At 37.9% G+C, this 13,322-nt stretch overlaps 1 protein-coding gene across 1 annotated transcript in view; it reads right to left on the bottom strand.

Moving 5' to 3' along the window:
* MTA3 (metastasis associated 1 family member 3) overlaps positions 1–13,322 on the bottom strand; it is a 129,169-nt gene that overhangs the window by 43,091 nt on the left and 72,756 nt on the right. Inside the window, 3 exon segments of the mRNA XM_030447348.1 lie at positions 9,039–9,261; positions 9,763–9,914; positions 10,870–10,994. Of these exon segments, the coding sequence (XP_030303208.1) occupies positions 9,039–9,261; positions 9,763–9,914; positions 10,870–10,994 (500 nt within the window).

Genomic DNA, 13,322 nt, shown 5'->3' on the forward strand with positions numbered 1-13,322 from the left:
AGACAGGAATTTTCTGCAAAGTAAAGGAAAGAAAGCAGTTGAGTAACTACCTTAATTTGATGCTAAAACTATGATCTCACAACATAAAAAGCATTGTGAATAGACAAGCAGAGAATCTGTCCAAATGCTTGAAGGCAGCAGTGTTACTAGGAAAAGGTTCACACTTAGCCAGCTGACTCAATCAACCTAAGGCAAGAATTCACAAGACATTGGGTTTCAGTAAATTGTTTCAAGACTGTTGGACTATATTATCTTTTTTTAAAACCACTCAGAGTGATTGGGTCATCTGTCTTCCAAACCCCCATAAGTAATTCCCACATAGGACTTTCAGTATCCTTAGGATTCCCTCACATGTAATTACTTCCCACACATGCACATATTTGTACACCTTCCTTTGTACAGGTTTCACACGTGCACATGCAGATCTGTGTTTTTTAACAAGCTTTAGAAGAGCTAGATATTATGAACAGATTATAATAGCTGTAATTCCACATTCTCTCCACCTTCTGTTTTATCAAGCCATTTCCATTTGTTTTATTCCAGCTCAAGGTAGTGTACACAGGCACACGAAGTGATAAGACACTATGCAGATCAATTTACATTAGAGACACCCCCACTCCCCCAGTACAATATCTTCATGTATTCTATCTGGCTACGTGCAAAAAACTTGAAAGCACAGCAATGACTGAAATTAATACTTCTGTGTGTTCACAGATGCTCTGTATGCAGCAGACAACGCACAATTTAGTTCAAAATATTAAGGAAACAATGCATGTGCTAAGCATAAATGGTAGCTTGTATCTGGAAAGGTTTCAAAGCCCTACAGATAAGTACATTCATTACTTTATTATTTTACTTGAGTAACAAAATACACCGTTCTCTATGAGAAAAAATGCTCTGAAGTTTGTGCCTGGAATATTTTTAATATTCCACAACTATTTTAAGTGACAGAGTAGAATGATGTGTCTCCAGTTTCCCTTAGTAAAATAAGCACAGACCATACAATGAGTATTTTACAATTACTTTGGGAACAGCACAGCATTGCCTAAGAAGTAATTAACAGGAACATTTTCCATCTATGTGTCTTCACTGCAAAAAACGATACTGAATCACAGTGAGATATTAAGATGTTGACTGAGCATACAGACTGCAAAGAGTACAACTTCTATGCTTGAGGTAAGGCACGTTCACCAAAGGTGGGTATATCATGTCAATATATGGAAACAAATATGTTTATGAGCAGCAAACTTTAATCCACAATCTGGTACTCTCATGAAAAATATAATGAAGTTTATGATCTTTGTGCACTACCTACAGAAAATCACAAACTCAGATTCAGTATCACTCTCAAGTGTAAAGTCATCAGAAAAAAAATGTAGTTAGGAAGTTGCCAAACCCAAAGTTAAAAAAAGTCCTAAAAACATATGGGCTTCCATATGAACAGCAATAATCTTGGTAAGGTCAGTGAAAAGTGGAAGCTATGACAAATAAAAATATACAAAAAAAAATATGGTATTACATTTGATACTATATTTTTTCAAACATGAAAAGCAGCAAGTGGCTGTAGCAATAGAATATTACCAAGAAAGATAAAGGCATGGCAGGAAAGCTGTTATTCTTTTGAAGCCACGGTCACTGCAGAGGAAATGTAACAATCTCCCTTCCAAAACATTTTTATAAGTAAAGTGTGAGAACTGTGTCACATCCAAGTGTCCATAGGAAATATTTCAAAACAAGCTGGTCAATGAATAAAAACTAGATACAGGAGCAGGTGGGATTCATCCAAACAGAAACTGCTGAGCACATACACTGCTGGTGTTTAACTCATGCTTTAACTGGTCTTGGCTCAAGAGAACAAAAACAGCAAATGTGGTAACATCCCGCAGTAAGTAGGTCGGCAGAGTAGCAAAAGGGTTGAACTATTAATAGAGGCATGCAGTTAAATATGGAAACATCAAGGGAGCCAACAAAGAGTTTGTAAATGGAAAACATGTTTAATCTGTTCACATTATTCAGCAGTGGGTCCTTGCAACAGGAAGGGCAACCAAGCACTGGGTCTTGCTCGCCCAAGTGCAGCCAAGCAGCATGAGGGAGCTGCTGTGTGAGGGAACTCTTGCCCTCTACTCGGCCCCTGTGAAACCATATCCAGAGCCTGTGCTGAGTTCTGGGATCCCCACTGTAAATGAGATATGGACACACTGGAGAAAGTCCACCTATTGGAGAGTCTGGTTTGGGGTACAGGATGTACATGGGGAGTCCGAGGGATCTGGATCCCAAGCCTCAAGAAGAGAAGGACAACAGGAGACCTGATTGCCACCTGTAACTACCTAGTGGCACAGCATAGAGGGGACTGAATCAGACCCTTCTTGGTGGTGTGCAGAAACAGGAGACAACATACTACTGCTGTCTGTGGCAACAAACACAAGGTGGGAGATGGAAAATTCTTTAAAGAAAATTCTGTAAAGAAAAGGTTATTTACTGTGAGAAACACTGGAATTAGTGCCCAAAGAAACCATAAAGTCTCCATCCATAGGAATATACAAATCTTGCCTGGATAAAAGGCACTTGAGCTTTGAGCAGGGGTGGGATTAGAGACTACAGGTCTCTTCCTAACTACACGATCCAGTAAACCAGTGACTGCAATTGTCACAGGTCTGCCAGGATCCTCTGGAGGAAGTGACATGTACATATGCAGCTGACTGGACATCAAAGAACCATAGAAAGTTAGGGAAGGGACCTTGAAAGATCAGAGTCCAACCCCCACAGCCGGGGCAGGGTCACCCACAGCAGGTCACACACACAGGAACACATCCAGGGGGGCTTTGAATGTCTCTGGAGAAAGAGACCCCACAATGTCCCTGGGCTGCCTGTTCCAAGGCTCTGTAACCCTCATAGTGAAAAAATTCTTCCCTATATTTATACAGAACCACCTATGCTCCAGTTTATAGCCATTACCTCTTGTCCTGCTGTTAGTCCCCCTGAGAAAAGCTTGACTCCATCCTCCTGGCACTCACCCCTTACTTATTTATAAACATTGATGGGGTCAACGTTTATGATGGTAATGGGCTCATTCTCCTCTTCTCCAAGCTGAAGAGACCCATCTCCCTCAGCCTTTCGTCATAAGGGAGATGTTCCACTCCCTTCATCATCTTGGTTGCTCTATGCTGGACTCTTTCAAGCAGTTCCCTGTCCTGGAACTGAGCGGCCCAGAACTGGACACAATATTCCAGATGTGGCCTCACCAGGGCAGAGTAGATGGGGAGGAGAACCTCTCTCAACCTACTAGCCACCTCCCTTCTAGCGCACCCCAGGATGCCATTGGCCTTCTTGGCCACAAGGGCACATTGTTGGCTCATGGGCATCCTTCCATCCACCAGCACCCCCAGGTCCCTTTCCCCTGTGCTGCTCTCCAACAGCTCAGTCCCCAGCCTATACTGGTACCTGGGGTTGTTCTTTCCCAGATGTAAGACTTTACCTTTGCCCTTGATGTAGTATTTTAAATTTCTCCCTGCCCAACTCTCCAGTCTGTCTGAGTCCCTCTGAATGGCAGCACAGCCTTCTGGGGTGTCAGCCACAAATTAGAATTTGCCACCAAAGACCATTGCTGTCCAGCTGCTACAGGGTAAAGGAGAAGGATTTTGTTCAGGTAGTAGCACCTGATTAAAATTAATGATCTGTGTAATCTCCAACAGATCTGTGCTGCTCAAAACATAAAACATTAGGAAAAGGGGTGATCAGGGAGTTAAAGTTCCCTGATAAGAAATAACTGAGCATAGTAAAAGCTAAAACTGATTGCCAAAGGTATTAGCAACACCAAGCAACAAATGTAAGTCAATTTTTAAGTGGTAAAATGATTGTAACATAAAGATACAACAACAGTTTCTACAGTGGCATGATGTGGAGGAGAATTTATGGAGTCAGTGTCAACAGCTTCCTAAAAATACCCAGACAATACTAAACAGTGGTCACTTAAAAGTAAATTAAAATCAGAATATGATGAAAACTATGATGAAAGGAAAACAGAAAACATGTGACTCTCTAAAGTGATGGGAGATGTATCTTGAACTGCATGAAATCTGGGGCACCATAACCCTGTCAGAGGATACAGTACAATTAAAAAAACCCCAGGGAACCTCATCATGAACCAGCAGTGTGAAGTGCATTTAAACACACTGAATTCTTAACCTAGAAACGTGATGACTGTTGTGGGTATTACAGAGGTCAATGAAAATAGGAATACTATTGAAGATGATAGTGAATGATAGTACTTGTTTAAATGATTTTTTAATAATTTCCTTTATTTAAACTAGATCTGTAGGTCTCTAAAATTTAAGAGAAACTCTCACTAGAGAGTTATTTCTCTGACATTCCATCACATCTCTATAAAGATTCAGATTGTCTAATGAATGTACTGTGCCCTATGTATTCCCTGAATTCTTCTTACAAACTTTGGGTAAAAAAAAAAAAAAGTATGCTGCTTTTTAATTATTTCACTAGCTACCAAAACCTGGCACAAACTGTATTTAAAGATAACAGCAGAAAAATTATTTTCACCCTAGATGCAGCCCAAAGATAACAAAATCAAGGACATAAAACTTTGTTTGTGAACCAATACCTGTTACTCCAGAACAGGCAGTTTTATGTCAGTAAAACACGGGCTGTATGCTTACAAAGACAAATCAGTAGTATTTTCCACATTCTACTTCATTTTCACTTGTCTTTGTTTTATGAAACCAGATTGTAGCAAGCAAGTATTGTGTACCAAGCTTGCTATTAAATCTGCAGATTTCAAAGTAAATTTTGATTACATACAGTATACCCACTTCCAGATAACTATATATACATACATATATAAAATACAGATAATATATTTCCATCCACCAAAAATATTTTGATAATCATAACTAGGTGGATGCTGTTATCCAAAATTTAATAACTATAATTAACACAGCTATACTTAGAAAACTGTATCTGAGCAGGGAAAAAAATCCTCTCAAAACTCTTACCATGCTGCAGTAATAAGGTTCTCAGCTGCACAGCTCACTGCCATGCATAGATCAACACACTTGTAAGGTGGAGACAGACCCACTCTTCACTGTGACTGCCTGGAAAATAATGCTACTTCAGTTGTTTCTAATAAAGAGATCTTCCCTTGACAGGATAATTTTGCTTACCTTTCATAAAAACAATCAGACAAACAAACAAAAAGCATATAATATAGCCAAACAAAAAAGAAGGTACGCTGCCTAATTTAAACCATGGGAACATCCTCTTACTGCAGCAGTTTGCCTGTTCTAATTATACCTGAAACTCTGTCAGAAAAATTTACAGTCAGCAACTACCACCAGTTTATTATCTTCAGGCAAACCCAAGTCTGATTGCTACGAAGGGCTGTGTTCCTAGCAGGAGATGCCATGGCCTCTCAACCTCCTGGTGACCATTCCTTGATTGAACTGGGATGTAGAGGCATCACCTGCCCTACCTCCTGCTGGCATCAGAGCAGGGGTCATGCTATCTGGTTCATTAATGAGAAAAATATAATTTTCTGCACTAACTGAAGGAATAAAGAACAAAGAATAGGACCTTGTTTTCCTCCAGAGGATGTAATGGGTCAAGGGAGATGAGGTGGAAAACTGCTTTTTCTGAAATCGGGTTTCACCAAGATGTTGGGCCTAAGGTGGGCATTCTCAGAGGCTTCCATGCTTCTCCAAGACAGAAGAATTATTTCCAGATGAGCTCAGGTGGAATGGAAAACATTAATTTATTTTATGAGCAAGCTCTGACTGGCTGGTTCAGACTTCCTCAGAACTAGGAATGAGCTTCATTCACAACCTAGCACTTCCAACAAATTCCATAAGATTAAGAGGACATAAAACCTGGTCTGCTGCTGGGCTAGCAGGAGTAAGGAAGTGATCATGCCCCTGGTGAGGCCACAGCTGGAGTATTTATGTTCAGTTCTGGGTGCCACAGTGTAAGAAAGACATTGAGGCCCTGGAGTATGTCCAGAGAAGAGCTACAAGGCTGGTGAGGGGTTTGGAGGAGTGACTGAATGAACTGAGTAGTCTGGAAAAGGCTCAGAGGAGATATTATTGCTCTCTACAACTACCTGGAGGGAGGTTGTGGAGAGGCTGATGTTGGTCTCTTCTCCCATGTAACTAGTGATCAGATGAGAGGAAAGGGGTTTAAAGTTGTGCCAGAGAAGGTTGAGGTTGGGTATTAGGAAAAATTTATTTACTGAAATAGTGGAGAGACATTGGAATGGGCTGCCCAGGATGGTCACCATCCCTGGAGGTGTTCGAGAAGCATTTAGATGTGACACTTCAGGATATGGGTTAGTGGCTGGGGTAGCTGGATTACAGTTAGACTTACTTGATAATCTTGAAGGACTTTTCCAACCTTAATGATTCTGTGATTCTCTAAGTGCCCTTCTGTCTTTAGATGCTGTGGTTTCTGCGTGCTGGTATGGTGCCTACTGCTATACAGCTGAGAAATGCAGTCAGGTTTCAAACACTGGTTTGGCACACACAAAGAGGCAGGTGAGTCTGACAAAGGATCTACACAGTCATTAGAGTTACATTTCAGCACACCAACATGAAAAACAAATTCCAAATCACTTCTTAGGCATCCTAACCATCTCATGCACATCATAGGTGACCTGCTACTCTGGCCAGGTTATTACTGAAGCATAATTGTAACTTCCTTAATATTAATACAGACATTCATTCAATATGGTAATTACTGCGTGGTGTTCAACATATGAAAGAATTACTGTTAATTAAATAAATCATTTAAAAACTAAAAAAAATAAAGAATTTACTTGCATCAAACCATCTTTAGATTCTCATGATTCTCAGGAAGAGAGAGCTTGTTTAGTTATACCATTAAAATCCGCAAAGTGCACTGAAAACAGGTCGCTAGATACTACAGAAAGAAACTAGAAAACTATTTTAAAATTTACTTATTAGGCTTTACTAGAGAATGAATATGATAAGGACAATGCATTTAAGAACATTTTATGATACCATGACACAGATATTACCACAAATGGAGTATGTGCATGTGTGTGTGTGTATATATATGTGTGTGCACAGAGAAACATGAGTTAACTGAGGTATAATCTGGTTTCCACTATTATAAAGTAATTTGAATGTTGTTTTCAAAAAATACTGACAACTGTGACTTTTTTCCTTCTGTCTATGTTAGGTCTCATGAGGAAGCACCAGCATTCAAAAAGACAAAATCATAAGGTGCAAATTCTGTTTTAAGCCAAAACAACAATGGAAGATGGAAACTACACGAAAACAAAATAAATCTTTTTGCTCTTGATGTTAATCTGATGTGGCATTTTTTCATTCAAATGAACAAATAGGAAGCACTCACAACCCTGTCAGTCTGATACAAGAATGTCTATTTCCTGCTTAAAAGCTCAGGTTTGCACTGCTGTGTTTTAAAGTTGGACTTTGCATATGACACTTGTTCTAGTATGATGATTAACTGTTGAATGAGACTTTTTTATTTTTCCTCTTCTTTAAACAAACACTTTATCTTCTCTTGAACTGAGTCACTGCAGTGAGGAAGAGGAAATAGGGACACAGATAAAAAGATTCAAGGTTGTAGTGAATTTCTAGCATCAATTTTCCTCCATGATTCAGCAGAAATTAGTGCTGATTACACAAATTAAAAGGTACAATGCTTTCCTCTCAGAAAATTCATCTTATTTTGTATTGAGGAGTACAAAAATAACTCTACTCTGTCCTCACAGCCACACTTATTCCATCCAGTACAAGTCATTTTTTTCACACAGTGGACATAGTTTCCTTAAATCCAAAAGCTGCTCCTGACTTGCACAGCTTTGAAAGAAGAAAATGGTAAACAGGACAACTACATAAATAACAATCAACAGAAATATTCACTAAGTTCTGGATGACTGCAGAAATAGGTGCAGAGTTTGCATGTGAAGTATGGCTAGTGTTAAAGTACACTGGGTAATATAATTACTCAAAAACAAACGTTAAGATCTCATGGAGTGACTTTTTTTCTTTTTTAATGAACAGCACTGGCATCATCAGCATCCCAGCTACATATGCTGGAAAAACGTTTAGCATTAATTTAGTAAACATGGTTATAAAACCAACATCTAATATTCCAAAAAGGTCTCTTAAATTCTAATACAGTTGACAGTACAATGAGCCAGCATGGCTCATCCTGGAATGCCAAGTGTCTGCTCCTATAACTGCACCTATGGAAGTCTGGAAAACAACCAAACTGCACAAGCAGTGCAGGAATGCACTCAGCACAGGTACCAAACCTGCTGAAATATTCAGTGACTTTGCAGCAGAACTCACACACATACACACAGAGAGTTACTGTTGCTTGCTACAACTCATAACCTTTTGTCATACTACTAGTGAATTCAACAGCTCTTTATATTATGGCTATAAGAAAAACAAGCATAGTACAGGATTGCATTTAAAGCTAAAATGTAAAACTGGAACAGACAAAGAAAGAAACTATGATGCAATAATAAACACAGCTATCATCACCATCTGATCACCACACTAAAAATGGGCTGTACTACAGGCCAGACTGAGACTCAGCATCCTCAGCTCCTTGATTCCTTGACCAGCCCCACTGAAAAAAACTAAAAATGTATATACTGTCTGCTCAGCAAAATAAGAGAACAAAAATGAAAAGGCAAACTTCTTTCACTCTGCCTAGAGGGTTGCATGTTTTCTATGTCATAGCATTGATTTCCCCTTCCTTTCCCCGTTTTTTTTGTTGTTTTTTTTAATGACAATTTAAGTGAATGATGTAATAGTTACCTCTTCTTAGTTAATCTGAAATGTTCCCCAGCCTGAAATCTATTCAAGGCAGCCAGACTTTACCCAACGTGTTGGTGATATGCTGGACGAATGAAAAAATGAAAAGCAAAAGCATATAGACAAGAAATGTTTATTGAAAAAAGAAAATAAAATTAAAAGACAAGAATGGGTGGGGAAGCACAGCACACAGAACTAAGAATCAAAAAAACATCTTACATTCTGCCTTAATGGCAGCACAGTTAATAGGGACAAAGGGACGCCTCGCTGCCTGCCGCAGCCTCAGGGTGTTTTTGCAGACCTGCCGAGCCAGTTTTGTCCAACACGTTGTGTGCAGGAAGAAAGCCTGACGGGTTTTCACTGCCGACTTCGGGCTCCCGGTGTTACGGACCGGAGTCCCCTGCGTGGCCTGCCGGGACAAGTGAGTTCTAACGTGGGGCTCCTACAAAAACAAACAAACAAATCACAACAGATACAAGGCAACTGCAGCCCTTAAAAAATCCACCATCTGGATAAATTCAAAAGGGCAATCGAAAAAAAGATGTAAATATTTCTTATATACACACATATATATAAGCACTACACAAAAAATTGGATTAAGCTCTAAGTAGAGAACTCTACTGTAAGTACCATTCTAGATGAGATATTGTACAGTCATATCAGTATTTTCTAGGTAAGACACCATTTGATTGACAAGATGACATTTGTGCACTGAAAATAAATGAAGTAGATGGTTGTTTATCTGAGACTTAGTCAAATAAAGACACGGCAGCACCTGCACACTTCTTATTTCTACTTAAGGAAAGGATTAATAAATTGAGTCATGTAATAAAGTTAAATGCATACCTAAAAAAAAAAAAACATTCCATGAAACATTTAAAACACAGCAGTCTTATCAAAGCCCCGCATTTTGTTTTATCAAAGTTTATCTACACAATCCCACCTCTGTAGGTTGACTGGAAGACAGTTTATCTTCATCTGTATGTGTGGGCATTTTGAGGCCACCATATTTCTTCCAATAAATCCAGCAAGAAGCACACAATCTACACTGCATGTTGGGAGGACCCCAGGAATACCACTGGTGTGACTGGGGAGCTAAGGAGAAAACAGCACAGGTAAACTTCTGCATAATACATTCGTAACATAACATAACACAAACACAAATGCTGTAATAAATTACTTTACATGGCCACAATATATGGCATTATGAGAATATTATATGGATAACATTTAATACATTTGGCGTGTAGAAAAGAATTTAAATTTTTAATTCATTTTATTTGTTATAAAAGCACCCCAAAAGTCAACTCCAAATGGAAATTTGGAAATGATTCATTTCAAACCACAATCTTTATACTGCTCAGGAAGATATTTTCATTCATGGGACTACAACAAAAAAGAACAAAACCCAAAACAGACAAAACAAACAAAATAACCCTTTATAAATCCTCTACTATTGCTAATCTTGCCCTGGGAGACAGGCTTATTAAATTCCGTGTTATTTATTAGAATTATTTAAGATCTGCTTTTTTTGCTCAAGCCATGCAAAGTATTTGTGCTCAAGTCATGAGAACACAGTGAAGGCTGCCACACTTCAATTAAGTCCCACAAGGACCATCAGAAACACAAAAAATACCAAAAAAATCCCTACAATATGCTCTTACCCTGCCCCTCAGCAAAAGAATGGGGAAAAAATGCAAACCAAACAAATAAAAAAACCTCCTTACAGCCTTACTGAAGAACCAAAAATAAATTTGAATGTAGTATTCCAAAGGTAAAGGAATAATATCAGTGCCATATACTACTTTATCTTTTTGTACTTTATGAATTGTTAGAAAAAATTATCATAACAAAGATCTGAATATTGATTTTTTATTCAATTTACTGAAGGTAGCTTTAACTTAAACATTATTTCTGCCAAACAAGTAATTGAAAATTCTCCTCTACAGCATGAAAAGTATATGTATATATATGTTTTTAAAGTGGTGTGTATTAAGACTAACCCAAACTCTTCAATTCATTAAAAAAAGTTTTTTAAAAAATTACTTACTATAGCAGCTTTCACAAGCCCGCCCTATTAGTGCAGCCTGTGCCTGATACGAGGCTCCCATTGCTCCATTGACTGCAGCAGGTTTCCCATTGTTGCTGGATATCTGATTGGGATTTGGTTTATTGCTTTAAATAAAATAAAAAAAAAAATGAAAAGGAAAAAAGTGATTTTAGTAATCGATTAGTCAACATGAAAACAACCTAATTTGGATATTTGGTGACATCTCTAAAATATTCTCTGAACAACAAGATTAATTTTTATAATCCTCTAGTAGCTTCAGTGACTTCCTAAGGAAGTGACTTGCTATTTAAAGAGCTGCTTTGATACTCAAATCTACAGATCTTTGTAAAATGCTCTCACATGGTCTAAGCTATTTGTCAAGCTAATAAAAGACCAAGTCTCAGGGTTAAGCATTAACAAAAGCAATACAGAGAGGGAAATTTAAGAAGGGGATTCTGGGCAACAGATAAGGCTTTACAGGGTGAGGCTGGTGTGTCTGGGCTCAGTCCTAAAATACTTTCTCTTTGAGAAGGCTGAACTGTTTTGGGGGATATTTTTTTTTTCTTTTTCTTTTTTTTTTTTTTTAAATCAATTTAGTGATTATTTTACCTACTTGTATTTCAGTGAATTAGAACTGTACACATTACTTACTTCAGAGAGAATTAATTTACTCTGCACTAGAGTAAGTACAATATTTCCAAAGCGTCAACTCTGGGATGTTAACTGCCCCTCTGACAAGCTATACACTCAATACAATGCAAGGCTTTGTTTTGCATTGCATGGAAACAAACAAATGCAAAGCAACATTGATTCCTAAGATTATTATTTGTTACTTTAAGTGCAATAAAACATATTCAAGATCAGTTAAATGATTAATTGAAAAATCTTTTTGCTGTACCGAGTCTCCACTCCAAAGGCCAACAAGTTTTTCTCCTGCCTTCTCCTTTTTCACTGTATCCAGTGAGTGGCACTTAGATCATTTCCAGATACTCTTTATCAAGTAACTCGGGCTACAAGTTCCAGAGAAGGGGAGAGGATTTAAGTCCCACATGATTATCTGTTGCTTAGTTACCTTCCAGAGAAGCCATCAATTTTAAGGGACTCCTCTGGTGTTGAGGACAGAATCTTGCTTTTACAAGAAATACCTTATGATTAAGTTAAAAAATGTATTCAGCACTAAGAATCAACTCTATTTAAAATAAAGTAAACCAGTCTTGAAGCAGAGCATTAGCAACACGTTTGCAAATGACTGCCCCAGACTGCAGTTACCAAAGACCTGAGATGCTCTCTTATCCTCTTAACACAGACTATGGATTCTGTCTTGACATGGAGACAAAGACACAGTAAGAAAGATTTAAAAAAAAATAAAAATGCAAGAATACTACACTTCAAAAACAGGTTCTGTCACCTACAGCAGCTAGTTCTTACTGTGAAGATAATGCCCTAAGTCCTGAGTTGTCCACATGGACAAAAGAAGTTAAACTTAAAAAGCATTATGCATCATACAGAGCATCTCCCAGTTTTCCTAAAGCAAGCACTTCCCTGAGAGTGTTAGGGAACATCCATACAAAAGTTTTCAGTTTTTAAAAAGTGCCATTTACTAGAGACTTGAACCTCAAAGCTCACAACATTTCTTGAGAGATGAGGTTAGACATCTGAATTTAACAATTACCTGTTTGTAGTATTAAATTCTAAGAGAGAAAAGTCTGTATGAAATACATAAATGAAGCTCTATTATATGCTATTTATACAAGTCATCAAAAAAGACAACACTGACTTTTCAAAGTGTCCTGGTTTGGAATTCTAGTCTTCCATTACAAAAATGCTCATAACACAGGGAAATTCACATATATGTAAATTGAATATACCCAGACAAAGCCTACAAGAATGTAGTTTGTAATCCTTTCTCTTCTCATAATCTTGAGGAAATAATGAAAGATAGATTGCATCTTATTTCTGTAAATCACAAGTTAACCAAATCACATATAGCATCGAGTTTACATCTAAACAAAACAACAACAACAACAACAACAACAAAAAAACAGATAAAAAAAGCTCTCAAAACAAAACAGACTTCAGTAATAAGATTTGGCCAAAGATACAATTTTGGGCTGTGTGCTACCTTTAGAGGTAATTTAAATCCAGAATATGTCTCTTGCTGAAGAACTGACTGTATCATTAGGATAAAACTGTAACGTGAAAGTATCTGATTTTATTTCATGTAACTAAAATTAGCAACTGGATCTCTTTTGAAGTATTGCATTTACACAAATATGAAGTGTTATGCTAAACGGACCTGGTACCAATTATTCTGGAAAACCTATTTTTAAAAAGATAAGGCCCTTCTTGCGTGTGAGCAGTCCAAGTAGTGCTTGGTCACCATTCCAGAACAAGCATTTTGCAGGTCAAGGACAATGGGCTCAGTTAAGTACAAAGGCTTCACACAAGAGTTT

Source organism: Calypte anna, chromosome 3 (genome assembly GCF_003957555.1).
Source record: "Calypte anna isolate BGI_N300 chromosome 3, bCalAnn1_v1.p, whole genome shotgun sequence".
NCBI classification, from domain to species: Eukaryota; Metazoa; Chordata; class Aves; order Apodiformes; family Trochilidae; genus Calypte; species Calypte anna.